Source organism: Capricornis sumatraensis, chromosome 7 (assembly GCF_032405125.1).
Source record: "Capricornis sumatraensis isolate serow.1 chromosome 7, serow.2, whole genome shotgun sequence".
NCBI lineage: Eukaryota > Metazoa > Chordata > Mammalia > Artiodactyla > Bovidae > Capricornis > Capricornis sumatraensis.
Genome location: NC_091075.1, coordinates 119,992,895 through 120,010,084, shown reverse-complemented (window position 1 = coordinate 120,010,084; position 17,190 = coordinate 119,992,895). Strand labels below are relative to the sequence as shown.

The 17,190-nt window shown below is 48.8% G+C and overlaps 1 protein-coding gene across 4 annotated transcripts in view; it reads left to right on the top strand.

The window, feature by feature from the left end:
* PIGG (phosphatidylinositol glycan anchor biosynthesis class G (EMM blood group)) overlaps window positions 1–17,190 on the top strand; it is a 41,352-nt gene that overhangs the window by 7,887 nt on the left and 16,275 nt on the right. For 3 of the 4 annotated variants that reach the window (XM_068975033.1, XM_068975032.1, XM_068975035.1), the window contains exons 3-6: window positions 390–599; window positions 1,782–1,970; window positions 3,131–3,272; window positions 10,311–10,523. In XM_068975033.1, the coding sequence (XP_068831134.1) occupies window positions 390–599; window positions 1,782–1,970; window positions 3,131–3,272; window positions 10,311–10,523 (754 nt within the window). The remainder of the gene's footprint in view (window positions 1–389; window positions 600–1,781; window positions 1,971–3,130; window positions 3,273–10,310; window positions 10,524–17,190) is intronic. The other variant, XM_068975034.1, reaches the window with a different exon arrangement.

The window sequence follows — 17,190 nt, the reverse complement described above, 5'->3', positions numbered from 1 at the left end:
TGCTGCATGGGTCAGATCTGAAGCTTAGGTGAGGACCAGTCAGTGAGTTTGGATATACAGCGTTCTTGCCACCCTTTGCCACCTGCTTCAGTTCTTAAAGTCCATCGCTGCCTTTCTGACCACAGCTATCATCTGGCTACCCCACAGCCGCCGCCTCTATCCTCATTAACTGAAATATGGTCAGTTCTTCACTACTTAGTTTGCTGGTTTTGCCCAGAATCTGTGCCCTGCTTTGTCCTAATACTGACCCAGCCTTCAGTACTGGGGTCACTTTAGCTTTATGCTTGCCTCCTTCAGTCATCAAGTCATTTCCGTCCCTGATCACCACACCACACCTGGACACCATGGGGAGATTCCCTGGACTGACTCCTGAGTGCTCCCTCCTACAGGCGTTGCTGACAGGGAGCCTCCCTGGCTTCATCGATGTCGTCAGGAACCTCAATTCCCCTACGTTGCTGGAAGACAATGTGATCACACGAGCCAAAGCTGCTGGGAAAAGAATCATCTTTTATGGAGATGAAACATGGGTGAAATTATTTCCAAAGCACTTCGTGGAATACGACGGAACAACCTCTTTTTTTGTATCAGATTATACAGAGGTCAGTTTTTAAGAAAAACATATCCAATGAGACAGCCTGGTACCCTGTTCTTAGCAAGGGGCAACATTGTGTTGTATGTGGCTTTTATTAATACATTAAGAATAGTATGGAGAGTAAACACCTTATTCCTTCCCATTATTAGCTCCAAGCCAGAAGCATAAACCCTGACACAGGTGTGAGCTTAGTTCTCTGACCCTAAAGCCCAGATAGATGCCTGTCGATGGGTACCAACAGTCAGGAAGGGCTTCCCAGGAGGAGTCCCTCAGCCTGAGCTCTGACAGCATCTGCACGGCGGAGCCCGAGGTCTCCGTGGTCTGCCAGGACTCCTGCCTCACAGCTGTTTTATGGGGTTGGCAGCATGAGTGTGCTGGGTGAGCCTGGCCCCAAGAGGCATCGACCCTGTGCTGGGTGTGCAGCCTCCAAAGAGGAAAATAGCATAATTAGACCCACAGTGAGAAAGCTGGCCCATGGGGCAGAGGCACCACAAGTCTGAGCTGGCGCGGCTGGGTCCACTTGCTCGGCCCCCTGCTTCACTGAAGGTGACCTGTATCGACACAACAGTTAGTGCCCTTCCTGTGTATGACCACTCAGAAGTACTTCTCTTCATGGTAGATTCTCCAGTGGAGGGGAGGAGGGCCATCTGAGGAGTCAGGGCTCTCCAGGCTAATGGGTCTGTCGGGGGCTGTTTGACTGGGAACCACTGAGTGTCTCTTTCCTCCCTGAATAGCGTTCTAATAGGACACATATGCCCTTAGCTTTCTTCCACTGGTTTCTTGAACTCTGGGTACTGGTCTCTCTTACCCAACTGCCCTTAGCCTTTAGTTGCCTCATAACAACCGGGTACCTGTGGAACTTGGTCATCTGGTCAGCTTTAGTTTATGCTCCAGTAGTGATCTTACAGAATTGTTGTCAGAACAACCCTTGTGCATTTAAATTATAATATGTTCTGTTCATAACTTAGAGACATAAAAATATTAATGAAAGCTTGATCTAATGCAAACATTTTTTAAGACAGTTTTTATTTTGGAGGTTTGTTCTGTTTTGTGGTCTTTGCAAACTCCCATGAATCTGAGTACCTAAAAAAAGACCACTAGATTTGAAAATAACCGTATAACTTTTCGTTGAAGAGTGAACACAAGGGAAATCAGGGAAGCTATTGATATGTGCTTTCCCCCTTTAAAGGTGGATGATAATGTCACAAGGCATTTGGATAAAGTGCTAAAAAGGCAGGATTGGGATGTGTTAGTCCTGCACTACCTCGGGCTGGACCACATCGGCCACACGTCTGGCCCCAGCAGCCCCCTGATTGGGCCCAAGCTCAGTGAGATGGACGGCATCCTGATGAAGATCCACACCTCACTGCTGTCAGAGGTGAGCATGTCAAGGCCAGTGTTTCCTGGAGGAAGTGTAGCCTCTGAAGTGAACTCAGGGGACCTTGCGTGAGCTTCGTGCCCACCAGCATTCAGGCACCCTTCACGTACAGTAGCACCTGCCGTGTGCTGGGCACGGTACCCAGCGGCCCTGCCAAAGAGTGGCTCTTAGTATCTCCACCTGTTCATCCAGATAATTTCTCCTGGATGCCTTCTGTCCCTGTGCCTATAGACACTTGAGCTTGGCCTCTACCCAGGAGGGAACCGGGGAGCATAATCAGTGAGTCAGAGGGACCCTGGACAGTAGTCAATACCGAGCAGAACAGAGGGCAGGGGGAGCGCACAAGTGAGAAAAAAGCCAAAATGCTGAAGGGCGTGATCGGAGCAGGCTCTGAGGACACATGAGTGGTGAGCAGAGGCTGGAAGCGGGTGGGAGGGCCAACAAGCCACGCATGAAGGTGTGTCCAGGCAAGGATGCAGCACGGGCAGCTTGGAGCCTGCAGGTCCGTCCCGGGGCCGCAGGGGCCACTGGCCAGAGCCCTCGGGGCAGAGGGCAGCTGTGTGCGACAGATAAGAAGACTGTCCTGTGCTCCGTGACCTCCGTTTAATCCCGCTTGTCTGACTTAGGACGTCACTGTTGTTAGTTTGGGGGGTTTTTCTGGCTGTGCGTGGCATCTTAGTTACCTGACCGCATATCATACCCAAGCCCCCTGCAGTGGAAGGGCAGAGTCCTAACCACTGGACTGCCAGAAAGTGAAAGTGAGAGTCGCCTAGTCATGGCCAACTCTGCGACCCCATGGACTGTTCAGTGCACAGAATTCTCCAGGCCAGAATACTGGAGTGGGTAGCCTTTCCCTTCTCCAGGGGATCTTCCCACCCAGGGATCGAACCCAGGTCTCCTGCATTGCGGGAGGGTCCTTTACCAGCTGAGCCCTCGGGGAAGCCCCTGGACTGCTTTGAAGTCCCCATTTATGACATTACTTGACCTTGACCCTTTAATCTGGCTGTAAGTTCATAGGTTAGAAAAAATAATAAAAATAACTCATTTAGAAAGAGCTACTATTTGCAAAGCATAGCTGACGTCTGGAGTAGTTTTCTTAACAAGATCATGTGATCGCCCCAGTCTGGGCACAACTGAAATGCTTTCCCTTCGCCTCACAGGAGAGAGGGGCTCTGCTGCCCAGTCTGCTGGCCCTCTGTGGTGATCATGGCATGTCTGAAGCTGGGGGCCATGGAGCCTCTTCCATGGAGGAAGTAAACACTGCCCTGGTCCTAATCAGCTCTGCATTTGAACGGAAACCTGGTGAGATTTGGATGCTTAACAGTTTAAGCCTGTACTTTATTTCTTTGTTTTCTATACTTTGATTTTAATTTTAAAAAACATTGTTAGAAGCTGTGTAAGTTTGAAAAACCCTGAATAATGAGAATGAAAATTAATGGGGCAGGACCAGGCAGGATTTGGAGTTTATGTTTCTTGCCCTGATTCTTAAAATACAGATGTTCCTTTTGGGAATTGTGTGGTATGAATGTCACCGCCTGGAAACCTAAATGATAAAAAGTGCCAGAGGCTCGGGGACATCGGAACTGCATGTATGAATTGAGAGAAACATAAAAAATCTAACTTAAGAGAAAGAATCTATTATTTGAGACTATCTTGAATAGATAGCGATGTCAACTAGAGTCATAAGGCCACTCAGAGCAGGACTGTCTGAGCCCACTGTCAGCACTGAGACACACCTCCGCTCTCCAACCCAGGCACGCCGGGCCCCTCACTCAGCACAGGCCTGCACAAGACCCCTGCCTCCTCCCTTTAGGACGTGCAAGCCATCAGCTCGCGGCTGCTTCCACCGTGGACACTCTGATACTTTTCAGTACCACTGGCTCTGCTGACCCCTGGTCCTGGGAGCTCCCGCCTGTTGGGTCCCCTCCACCTCTCACTCCGCTGTGCAGCCCTCTTGGCTGGCTCGGCACCCTCGCCCTGGCCTCTGTTTTGGACTTCCCGTTTGCTTCTGCATTTTCCCCTGAGGTGATCGCGCGCGCTTCCATGGCTTTACGGGCCGTGAGTGGGCTCACACCTGTTGGATTTATCCTCCAGCTGTGCCTCTTCCTCACCCTCCAAACTGTCAGCCCCACTGCCTACTGACGCCCTCGGATCCCCCACAGGGAGAGCAAATGAGATGACCGCCCCTGCAGTCAGCCCTCCCTGTGTCCCTGTCAGCGGATGGTGCCGTTCACACAGTTCTTCAGGTTGGAAACCTGGGCGTCTGCCTCGGTCTGCCCCCTCCCTGCTCCTCACCTGTGCCAGACTGTTCCAGGCTCCCATACATACCACCTTTCAGAAGCTGAACCTCGGATAAAGTAAAGACCCCACGTGAGGCTTCTCGCCTCCCTCACAGCCTTGTCTGGAGGCACATCCCTATTCCTCATCGTATCCTGGCCTCTCCCACACATCCTCCAGGTGTTACGCTCTTCCTCATACGCCCTGACCCGTCCTCCTCAGCCCCTCAGCTTGCTCATGCGCTCGTCCTTGGTCTCACCTTCCCTGAGGTCGTCTCTCACAGCACCCATCCACTCCACCATCATCCTTACCGTGGTTTATAACCGCAGAGTGAACTGTGCAGTTTGTGTACATCTGCCTTCTCACTGTGAGCTAGAGTGGGGCAGGGCCAGGTCTGTTTAATGCAGCACCATATGCCTTGGGCCTCAGCATTGCCTGGTGTTTAATGGGTACTGAAAATACTGAATGAATGAATCTTCCACTTGAGCAGGGACTGGCTGGGGAAGAAGCTCCACCTGTTTCCTTTTGTCTGTTTACAGCACTACCTCCTCTTAGACGTCTGACTCCAAAGGCATCAGGTATTGGCTCCCCTGAGCCTTTACTGGGTGCCCAGCTGGAGCCTGCCTTCCAGTGAGTGTGCACGGCACGCACGGGAGCACTGGCCTCCGACACATGCACACGCCGGGCAGGGTCCCGTGGGGCTCGTCTACCTCAGTGAGAGCCCCTGGCCAGATGCACCCTCTGCATCCGTCTCTCCACCCATCCCGCAGACGACACTGAGCACCCGCAGTCAGCTCGGCGCTGTGCTGGCGCTGTAGACGGAGCTTATGGTCTGAGGAAGAGCAGGGACAGCGAGGCCGGCCTGTTGTCATTAATATTGTAGGAATCTTAGGGTTATTTTTAACTTAACTGCTGATGTTTCATGGCTCAGATGGGCATTTAAGGATATCCTCCCTGGGAGGCCTGACGTGTTTAGGAAGGGCCCGGGCGGCTGTGCCTAGGGACTGCCTGCATGGGCTACTCACATGGCTGACCTCAGTGCCCACACTAAGCTCTTCCTTGTTTTGTTGGCTTGTTTGTTTGCTTTGAGAGTAGTTATAGTCTGTGTTCTTATCAAACTTATTTTTTGAGCCAGCACTCCACACCTGCCGTTTAGTTCATTCAGAGTTGGTTAGCCATCGTTAGTGTCCATTTTGGGATATAGCATCACCTCTTTACTGGTCACCTCCGCTCCCTCCAACCCAGTATCATCCCCATCCTCAGGCACCAGAAAACACTGATCTTCCTGTCTCCACAGATTTGCCTTTTCTGGGCGTTCCCTACAAATAGAGCCCTGTAACAAATGGTCTTATGTGACCGTGGTGCTGCAGAAGACTCTTGAGAGTCCCTTGGACTACAAGAAGATCAAACCAGTCAGTCTTAAAGGAAATCAACCCTGAATATTCATTGGAAGGACTGATGCTGAAGCTCCAATACTTTGGTCACCTGATGCGAAGAGCCAGCTCACTGGAAAAGACCCTGATGCTGGGAAAGATTGAGGGCAGGAGAAAGGTGCAACAGAGGATGAGATGGTTTGATGGCATCACCGATTCAATGGACATGAACTTGGGTAAACTCCGGGAGATGGTGAGGGACAGGTAAGCCTGGTGTGCTGCAGTCCATGGGGTCGCAAAGAGTCGGACACTCCTTGGCAACTGAACAAAACAACAGTAAATGGTTTTGTGCGACCAATTTCTTCTACTGGGGTGATGTTTTCAGGGTTCATTCATCCTGTAGCAGGTGTCAGGACTTCATGCCTTCCTTCTGCTGAATAACATTCCATTATATATATATTCCACATTTGTTTTTCCATCCATCAACTGATAGATGTGTGGGTTGTTTCCACTTTTTGGAAACATTCCGTTCCACTGTGAATGATTCTGAACAAGTTTTTGTGTGGACGTGTATTTTCTTACCATGCCATTTCTTTCTCCGCTAGAACTTTCCTTCTACTCACCTCTGCTCTGCTGTTTGTCAGATACCTGCCATTTCTATATGTTGTAGGCTGACAATATATATATACACGGTTTGATACATACATACATATAGTTTTATATGATTGTTATGGAATTTAAGAGAAAAATACATTTTATGCTATCTTTTATAACTATATAATTATAAACTATATGAACCTTTTCACTTTCATGCACTGGAGAAGGAAATGGCAACCCACTCCAGCGTTCTTGCCTGGAGAATCCCAGGGACGGGGGAGCCTGGTGGGCTGCCATCTATGGGGTTGCACAGAGTCAGAGACGACTGAAGCGACTTAGCAGTAGCAGCAGCATAACTAGTTACCTGCACTGATGCTCTTTACCTTTTTTTTAAGTGGATCCAGATTACCCTGGAGTCAGTAGCTTTCAGGGTGAAGAACTTCCTTTAGTCTTTCTTGTAAGGCAGGTTGATTGTTGTTCAGTCGCTAAGTCGTGTCCCACTCTTTGTGACCCCATAGACTGCAGTACGGAGAAGGAAATGGCAACCCACTCCAGTGCTCTTGCCTTGAGAATCCCAGGAACAGGAGCCTGGTGGGCTGCCCTCTACAGGGTCGCACAGAGATGGACACGACCGAAGCGACCTAACAGCAGCAGCAGCAGACTGCAGTACACCAGGCTTCCCTGCTGTTCAGTGTCTCCCCAAGTTTGCTCAAACTCACGTCCATTGATTCGGTGATGCCATGCAACCATCTAATCCTCTGCTGCCCTCTTCTCCTTTTGCCTTCAATCTTTCCAAACATCAAGGTCTTTTCTAATGAGTTGGCTCTTTGCATCAGGTAGCCAGTGTTGGAGCTTCAGCATCAGTCCTTCCAATGAATGTTCAAGGTTGATTTCTTGTAGGATTCACTGATTTGATCTCCTTACAGTCTGAGGCAAAGTGATGTCTTTGCTTTTTAATACACTGTCTAGGTTTGTCATAGCTTTCCTTCTGAGGAGTAAGCATCTTTTTAATTTCATGGCTGCAGTCACCATCCACAGTGATTTTAGAGCCCAAGAAAATAAAATCCACTTTTTCCTCATCTATTTACCATGAAGTGAAGGGACCATATGCCATGATCTTAGTTTCTTGAGTCCTGAGTTTGTTAATAATGAATTGTCTCTTTTGCTTTTTTAGTCTCAGGATGTCTTCATTTCCCCTTGATTTTTTGAAAGGTAGTTTTGCTGGATATAGCATTCTGGTTCTTTCAGCTCTTTGCACATGCTGTCCTGCTGCCTTCTGGCCTCTGTGGTTCTGATGAGAAATCAACCATTAATCTAATTAGTTTTGCTTCACTCCTTGTAGTTTGTATTTGTCCAACTTGGAGTTCATTGAGCTTCTTGGATGTGTAAATTAATGTTTCTCATCAAATTTGGGAGACTTTCTGTCTCAGATTGTATAGTTGTTTATTGTGTAACTATTAGATTTTTACCGATCTGTCTCTGCTGATTCTTCTGCCAGTTGAAAATCTGCTGTTGAGCCCTCATAGTAAAGCTTTCATTTCAGTTACACTTCTCGCCGTCAGACTTTCCATCTACCCCCAACCCTTTATTGATGATCTCTGAAGGTGGGACCCTGTCATCCTATCTGCCTTTACTGCCTTCCTAGGCAAGGAGATCTGCCTGGTTTTCTTTAGTTCTTTGCCCATATTTACAGTGACTGCTTGGAAGACTTTGTCTATTAACTCTGGCATAAGGACCCTTCCCAAGACGCTTGTACAGCCTGCTTTCTTTTCTGTCTCTTTCAGCTATACTCTCCTGTTTCTTTGCATAATTGCATGTCGTTTTTGATGAAAACCGAACATTAAATGCTATATCGCAGTAACTCTAGCCCTCCTCGCAGGGCCTGTTGTCATTGTTTTATTTTTGTTGTTCAGTTGCTCAGTCGTGTCTGAGTCTTTGTGACCCCATGGACCGCAGCACGCCAGGCTTCCCTGTCCTTCACCATCTTCCGGAGATTGCTCAAACTCATGTCATCCTCTGTCGTCGCCTTCTCCTCCTGCCTTCAACCTCTCAACTTCAGGGTCTTTTCTAAGGAGTCAGCTCTTTGCATTAGGTGGCCAGAGTATTGGAGCTTCAGCTTTAGTATCAGCCCTTCCAATGAATATTCAGGGCTGATTTCCTTTAGGATTGACTGGTTTGATCTCCTTGTAGTTCAAGGGGCTGTCAAGAGTGTTCTCCAACACCATAGTTCAAAGGCATCAATTCTTCTGCACTCAGCTTTCTTTATAGTCCAACTCTCGCATCCATACATGACTACTGGAAAAACCATAGCTTTGACTAGGCGGACCTTTGTGGGCATAATAATGTCTCTGCCTTTTAATATGCTGTCTAGGTTTGTCATAGCTTTTCTTCCTAGGAGCAAACGTCTTTTAATTTCGTGGCTGCAGTTACCATCTGCAGTGATTTTGAAGCCCCAAAAGATAAAGTCTCTCACTGTTTCCATTTTCTCCCCATCTGTTTGCCATGAAGTGATGGGACCAGATGCCATGACCTTAGTGTTTTGAATGTTGAGTTTTAAACCAGCGTTTTCACGCTTCTCTGTCACCCTCATCAAGAGGCTCTTAGGGCTTGCCTGGTGGCTCAGAGGTTTAAGTGTCTGCCTGCAAGGCAGGTTCGATCCCTGGGTCGGGAAGATCCCCTGGAGAAGGAAATGGCAACCCACTCCAGTATTCTCACCTGGAGAATCCCATGGACGGAGGATGCTGGTTGGCTACAGTCCGCGGGGTCACAAAGAGTCGCACACGACTGAGCGACTTCACTTTCACTTTCGCTTTCTGCCGTAAGGGTGGTGTCATCTTCGTATCTGAGATTACTGACATTTGTCCCGACAATCTTGATTCCAGGTTGTACTTAATCAGCCCAGCATATAAGTTAAATAAGCAAGGTGACAATATATAGACTTGATGTATTCCTTTCCCAATTAGGAACCAGTCTGCTGTTCCATGTCTGGTTCTAACTGTTGTCTCTTGACCTGCATACGGGTTTCTCGGGAGGCAGGAGGTATTCTCGTCTCTTCAAGAATTTTCCACAGTTTGTTGTGATCCATACAGTCAAGGACTTTGGCATAATCAATGAAGCAGATTTTTTTTTCTGGAATTCTCTTGCTTTTTCTATGATCCAGCAGATGTTGGCAATTTGATCTCGGGTTCCTCTGCCTTTTCTAAATCCAGCCTGAACATCTGGAAGTTCTTGGTTCATGTACTGTTGAAGCCTAGCTTGGTTGATTTATTGAGTACTTTGACTAGACCACTGCAATGAAACCTTGACCCCCACACATGAAATCTCTGCCGTCATCCCTGTGAGGGCGCTGCAGCCTGGGAACTGGCGGAGCCAGGCAGAGCTCTGTGATGGTCCCTCCCACGGTGGCTCTGAACTGCTGCCTTTCTTGCTGGCAGGCCCACCCAGCTGCTGGCCCCACTCACTGCAGGCTGACCGCACCCTCACTTCTGACAGCTGATAAGCAGTGTTCTCCATGGTCCAGTCTCATCACATTGGGGCAACTTTGCAAGAGTCTTTCTAAGGCCAGTCTTTAAGGTTGTTCTGATACCAGAGGAGCCCGTCTTGGCTTATACATTTGGAACTGACCTGTGGTTCAGCTTGTTGCTCTCAAGAAGCTGCCAGCTTCCTCTTAGTTACTTAGCTCCAAAACCTCCATAGTTTTCAAGAGCACCCTTAGGCTTGAATTGCTCACATTCTTCTTAAAATAATTTCAGTTGTTGTTGACTTGTCTCTAGGTCTCCTTTAACTTACAAGTCTCCATCCCCATCCTGTTTTATCGTGATTGTTAAAGAGTTTGGTTAGTTGTCCTGTGGAGTCTCTTTCTGCATGGTCTGTTAACATGTCCTCTATTCACCTGGTAAATCCCGTCTGACCTGGAGGCACGAGTAGATTTAGATCCTGTGGTTTTGATTGTTTTAGGCCAGGTTGTGGTTAGTAGGAAGCACACAGGGTGATTTGATTTAACATTACTTGTAGAAGGTCAGATTTAAGAATGACTACCTTCACCATCACACATGTCCTAGGGCCTGTCACCTAAACCATTTCTTTTTTCTAGGTGATGTCAGACATCCAATGCACGTTCAACAGACTGATCTGGCTGCAACACTCTCAATAGGCCTGGGTCTGCCGATTCCGAAGAGCAACACTGGCAGTCTTATGTTCCGAGTTGTAGAACGAAGACCAATGCGGGAACAGCTGAGGTTTCTACATTTAAATACAGTACAGCTTAGCAAGTTGTTGCAGAAGAACGTTCCATCGTATAAAAAAGGTAAGCCAGTCAGCAGCGCTGACATGCCCGTCATGCTGTGTGCTTCCGTCGTGCCGGGCGCTGCAGTGGTCCTTGTGCGCTGCTTTTTAATGCGTCAGCTCTTCGCATCAGGTGGCCAAAGTATTGGAGCTTCAGCTTCAGCATCATTCCTTCCAATGGATGTTCAGGACTGATTTCCTTTAAGATTTGCTGGTTGGATCTGCTTGCAGTCCAGGGGACTCTCAAGCGTCTTCTCCAGCACCACAGTTCGGAAGCACCATTCTTCGGTGCTCAGCCTTCTTTATGGTCCAACTCTGTCATTCATACATGGCTAGTGGAAAACCAGCAGCTTTGACTAGATGGACCTTTGTTGGCAAAGTGATGTCTCTGCTTTTTAATATGCTGTCTAGCTTGGTCATAGATTTTCTTCCAAGGAGCAAGGGGCAAAATCACATTTAGAATCAAACCCCATATCTGCCAGAGGCGCTTGGAGGGCTCAAACAAAACCTTGGGTGCACCAGGACCGAGAGACCCCACAGAGACTGAGCCAGACCTGCTTCTGAGTGTGGGCGCGTCTCCTGTGGAGGCATGGGTCCGCAGGGGCCGGCCGCAGGGGCACGGGCTCTGCCCACAGCAGGCGTGGGCCGTGCAGCATGTGGCCTGAGCCCTGTCGGAGGAGGGCGCCATCGGCCCCACTACAGAGCTCCCGAGCGGACGACCCACAGCTGCCAACAGTTATACCAAAGAAATGCTCGCACTGGTAAGAAAGTTCTAGGACCTACAACAGGTTTCCCAACCCGGGGATCTGGCAAAGGGACTGAGAACCCCCAGGGAATTTGACCTTGAAAGCCAGTGCAGTTCGATTACAGAACTTGCACAGGACTGGGGAGACTGACTCTTGGCACGAACAAAACCTTGTGTGTACCAGGAGCCAGGACAAAGGAACAGTGTCCCCACAAGAGACTGAGCCAGCCCTACCTGCGAGTGTGCAGGAGTCTCCGGCGGAGGCCTGCTCTGCTGCCGGGTCAGGGCACTGAATACAGCAGTGGTGCAGGAATCCTTTTGAAGGAGGTCTTAATTATCTTCAGTCAGTCAGTTCAGTTCAGGTCAGTCGCTCAGTCATGTCCAACTCTTTGCGACCCCATGGACTGCAGCACGCCACGCCTTCCTGTCCATCACCAACTCCCAGAGTTTACTCACACTCAGGTCCATCGAGTCGGTGATGCCATCCAGCCATCTCATCCTCTGTTGTCCCCTTCTCCTCTTGCCTTCAGTCTTTCCCAGCATCACGGTCTTTTCCAATGAGGCAGCTCATCTGGTGGCCAAAGTATTGGAGTTTCAGCACCAGTCCTTCCAGTAAACATTCAAGACTGATTTCCTTTAGGATGGACTGGTTGGATCTCCTTGCAGTACAAGGGACTCTCAAGAGTCTTCTCCAGCATCACAGTTCAAAGGCATCAGTTCTTCGGTGCTCAGCTTTCTTTAGAGTCCAACTCTCACATCCATACATGACCACTGGAAAAACCATAGCCTTGACTAGACAGACCTTTGTTGGCAAAGTAACGTCTCTGTTTTTTAAAATACTGTCTAGCTTGGTCATAACTTTTCTTCCAAGGAGCAAGTGTTTTTTTATTTCATGGCTGCAGTCACCATCTGCAGTGATTTTGGAGCCAAAATAATAAAGTCTGACACTGTTCATTACCCCTACCGTAGTTTGGCCTGAGGCCAAACAACAGGGAGGGAACACAGCCCGCCCATCAACAGAAAATTGGATTAAAGATTTACTGAGCATAGCCCCGCCCATCAGAACAAGACCCAATTCAGTTCAGTCATTCAGTCGTGTCCAACTCTTTGCGACCCCATGAATCACAGCACGCCAGGCCTCCCTGTCCATCACCAACTCCCGAAGTTCACTCAGACTTGGGTCCATCAAGTCAGTGATGCCATCCAACCATCTCATCCTCAGTCGTCCCCTTCTCCTCCTGCCCCCAATCCCTCCCAGCATCAGAGTCTTTTCCAGTGAGTCAACTCTTGGCATGAGGTGGCCAAAGTACTGGAGTTTCAGCTTCAGCATCATTCCCTCCAAAGAAATCCCAGGGCTGAACTCCTTCAGAATGGACTGGTTGGATCTCCTTGCAGTCCAAGGGACTCTCAAGAGTCTTCTCCAACACCACACTTCAAACGCATCAATTCTTCGGCACTCAGCCTTCTTAACAGTCCCAACTGTTACATCCATACATGACCACAGGAAAAACCATAGCCTTGACTAGACGGACCTTAGTCAGCAAAGTAATGTCTCTGCTTTTGAATATGCTGTCTAGGTTGGTCATAACTTTTCTTCCAACGAGTAAGCATCTTTTAATTTCATGGCTGCAGTCACCATCTGCAGTGATTTTGAAGCCCAAAAAAATAAAGTCTGACACTGTTTTTACTGTTTCCCCATCTATTTCCCATGAAGTGGTGGGACCAGATGCCATGATCTTCGTTTTCTGAATGTTGAGCTTTAAGCCAACTTTTTGACTCTCCACTTTCACTTTCATCAAGAGGCTTTTTAGCTCCTCTTCACTTTCTGCCATAAGGGTGGTGTCATCTGCATATCTGAGGTTATTGATAGTTCTCCCGGCAATCTTGATTCCAGCTTGTGTTTCTTCCAGTCCAGCATTTCTCATGATGTACTCTGCATATAAGTTAAATAAGCAGGGTGACAATATACAGCCTTGACATACTCCTTTTCCTATTTGGAACCAGTCTGTTGTTCCATGTCCAGTTCTAACTGTGGCTTCCTGACCTGCATACAGATTTCTCAAGAGGCAGGTCAGGTGGTCTGGTATTCCCATCTCTTTCAGAATTTTCCACAGTTTGTTGTGATCCACACAGTCAAAGGCTTTGGCATAGTCAATAAAGCAGAAATAGATGTTTTTCTGGAACTCTCTTGCTTTTTCCATGATCCAGCAGATGTTGGCAATTTGATCTCTGGTTTCTCTGCCTTTTCTAAAACCAGCTTGAACATCAGGAAGTTCACAGTTCACGTACTGCTAAAGCCTGGCTTGGAGAATTTTGAGCATTACTTTACTAGCGTGTGAGATGAGTGCAATTGTGCAGTAGTTTGACCATTCTTTGGCATTGCCTTTCTTTGGGATTGGAAGGAAAACTGATCTTTTCCAGTCCTGTGGCCACTGCTGAGTGTTCCAAATGTGCTGGCATATTGAGTGCAGCACTTGCACAGCATCATCTTTCAGGATTTGAAATAGCTTAACTGGAATGCCATCACCTCCACTAGCTTTGTTTTTAGTGATGCTTTCTAAGGCCCACTTGACTTCACATTCCAGGGTGTCTGGCTCTAGATGAGTGATCACACCATCATGATTATCTGGGTCATGAAGATCTTTTTTGTGCAGTTCTTCTATGTATTCTTGCCACCTTTTCTTAATATCTTCTGCTTCTGTTTCTGTCCTTTATCGAGCCCATCTTTGCATGAAATGTTCCCTTGGTATCTCTGATTTTCTTGAAGAGATCTCTAGTCTTTTCTATTCTGTTCTTCTCCTCTATTTCTTTGCACTGATCGCTGAAGAAGGCTTTCTTATCTCTTCTTGCTATTCTTTGGAACTCTGCATTCAGATGCTTATATCTTTCCTTTTCTCCTTTGTTTTTTGCCTCTCTTCTTTTCACAGCTATTTGTAAGCCCTCCCCAGACAGCCATTTTGCTTTTTTGCATTTCTTTTCCTTGGGGATGGTCTTGATCCCTGTCTCCTGTACAATGTCACAAACCTCATTCCATAGTTCATCAGGCACTCTATCTATCAGATCTAGGCCCTTAAATCTATTTCTCACTTCCACTGTATAATCATAAGGGATTTGATGTAGGTCATACCTGAATGGTCTAGCGGTTTTCCCTGCTTTCTTCAATTTGAGTCTAAATTTGGTAATAAGGAGTTCATGATCTGAGCCACAGTCAGCTCCCGGTCTTGTGTTTGTTGACTGTATAGAGCTTCTCCATCTTTGGCTGCAAAGAATATAATCAATCTGATTTTGGTGTTGACCATCTGGTGATGTCCATGTGTAGAGTCTTCTCTTGTGTTGTTGGAAGAGGGTGTTTGCTATGACCAGTGCATTTTCTTGGCAAAACTCTATTAGTCTTTGCCCTGCTTCATTCTGCATTCCAAGGCCAAATTTGCCTGTTACTAAGACCCAGTTTCCCCCAAAGTCAGTGTCTGCTGTCAGGAAGCTTCCGTAAGCCTCTTATTATTATCCATTAGAAGGCAGACGAATGAGAACCACAATCACAGAAAACTAACCCAACATTACTTTGCCATGACAAAGGACCGTCTAGTCAAAGCTATTGGGGAAGACTCGTGAGAGTCCCGTGGACTACAAGGAGATCCAACCAGTCCATCCTAGAGGAAATCAGTCCTGAATATTCATTGGAAGGACTGATGCTGAAGCTGAAGCTCCAGTACTTTGGCCACCTGATGCGAAGAACTGACTCATTGGAAAACACTGTGATCCTGGGAAAGATTGAAGGCAGGAGGAGAAGGTGATGACAGAGGATGAGATGGATGGATGGCATCACCGACTCAATGGACATGAGTTTGAGCAAGCTCCAAGAGTTGGTGATGGACAGGGAGGCCTGGCGTGCTGCAGTCCATGGGGTCGCAAAGAGTCAGACACGACTGAGTGACTGAACTGAACCAAACTGATCACATGGACCACACCCTTGTCTAACTCAATAAAACTATGAGCCACACTGTGTAGGCCACCCAAAACAGATGGGTCATAGTGGAGAGTTCTGACAAAACATAGTCCACTGGAGAACAGAATGTCAAACCACTTCAGTATTCTTGCCTTGAGAACCCCATGAACAGTATGAAAAAGTCAGCAGTTCACTCATTTGGTGAATGCTGAGTTTCTCACTGTGGTCCTCTTCAGCCAGGGGTGGTTGGGAGCACCAGCAGCGCAGCAGGAGGAGGGCTCTGCCCTCAGGAAGCTTCTCATCCAGAGGCGAAGAGAGAGGAAGGTGGCCAGGAAAGGGTGCCGGGTGGTGATGGGCACCTTAGGGAAAGGCTGAACCAGGGAAGGGTGGGCATGCAGATGAGTGAGGGCCGTGGGGCACGTGGCCTGGGAGGGAGCCTTGTGGCCAGGCAGGGACCTGTGTTGAGGACGTGCCCACACAGTCAAGGAGTGACCAGGGGCCAGCGTGGCTGGAGCACTGTGAACCGAGGGGAGCCAGAAGGAGATGAGGGCTGAGGGCCTTCTAGGCGTTCCAGTGGCTCTTGCTTCCCTTCTGAGTAAGTGGAGAGCTCCTGCAGGGTGTCGTGCAGAGCCTGCAGTCTTCGCCTTGCATTTTCAGAGGCCACCGCAGGTGCCCGTGAGGAGGGCTCTGAGCTGCACTTGAAGGACGGTGAGGTGGATGGTGTGAGATCCTCCTCTGTAGGAGGGTGAGGTGCTCAGTGCAAGCGGAGGGCGAGGGCCCAGGCAGTGGAATCCAGGACAGGGTTGCTTCTGGGTCTGTTTTGAAGGTAGTGCAAAGAGGACTAGCCAGTGGCATAAAAAGCAACTTTGGTTTTCAGCTGAGCACTGTAAGGGAGCAGTGACCATCACTGAGGTGGGCGAGGCTGTGTCAAGAGCGAGTTTGTAAGGCAGGGCGCGTGTGTGTGTGCTGGAGGGCCAGGGTGGGACCGGTGTTGGCAAAGCCAAGCAAAGAAGGAACTTCAAGAAGGAGGGAGCGAGTAGATGTGTTGAATAGGGTTCAAGGTGAAATAAAGTCAGGAACTGAGGAGAATTCCCCGGCACTCCAGTGGCTAGGACCCCTCACTTCCACTGCGGGGGCACGGGTCGGATCCCTTATCGGGGAACTAAGATCTTGCAAGCCGCAGGGCATGGGCAAGAGTAAAATGAGGAATTGAGAACTGACCACTTCTCTGGCAGGTGAGATCTCAGCAGCTTTGTTGACAGAGGGGGTCACATGCCTGGCTGGCGTGGGTGCAGCAGGTGCGCCGGGTCTCACGGGAACAGGATACGGGCTGTCGTCTGAGCTGAATAGGGGCCAAGAAGGGGGTGTTCTTGTTTTTGAGCTGGGAGGAAGAACAAGGTATTTACAGCTTGGTAGGGATGACACCGACTGGATAGACATGAGTTTGTACAAGCTCTGGGAGTTGGTGATGGACAGGAAGGCCTGGTGCTACAGTCCATGGGGTTGCAAAGAGTCGGACACAACTGAGCAACTGACCTGATCTGAGAGATGACACAGAACAGGAGGGTCATGGCTTTAGAGAGTTCATTCTGGCCCATCCAGGTGTGTCAAGGCTGGTGTTCAATGCTGGGGCTGGGCTTGTTTGGATGCCGAGAAGATCACTTCCCAGTTTGAGGCAACATTCAATGGGATGTGGGCGTGTTTTCCTACTTGAAGTTGTGGGGCACTGCCAAGCAGAGTGAGTGCCATGAGTTTGTGCTGAGATACAATCTGATCTTGGGCTGGGCGTGGAAGACACACCTGCCAGCAGGGAGTGGTTGGGCACCAGGCATCCTGAATGGCAAGAGGACTTGGGGAGCACCAGCACTCAGATCGTGAGGCCTCCCTGTGGGGAGCACGAGCACTCAGATCGTGAGGCCTTCCTGTGGGGAGCACCAGCACTAAGATCGTGAGGCCTCCCTGTGGGGAGCTCTGTCAGAGCTGCGGCCTCCCTCTGGG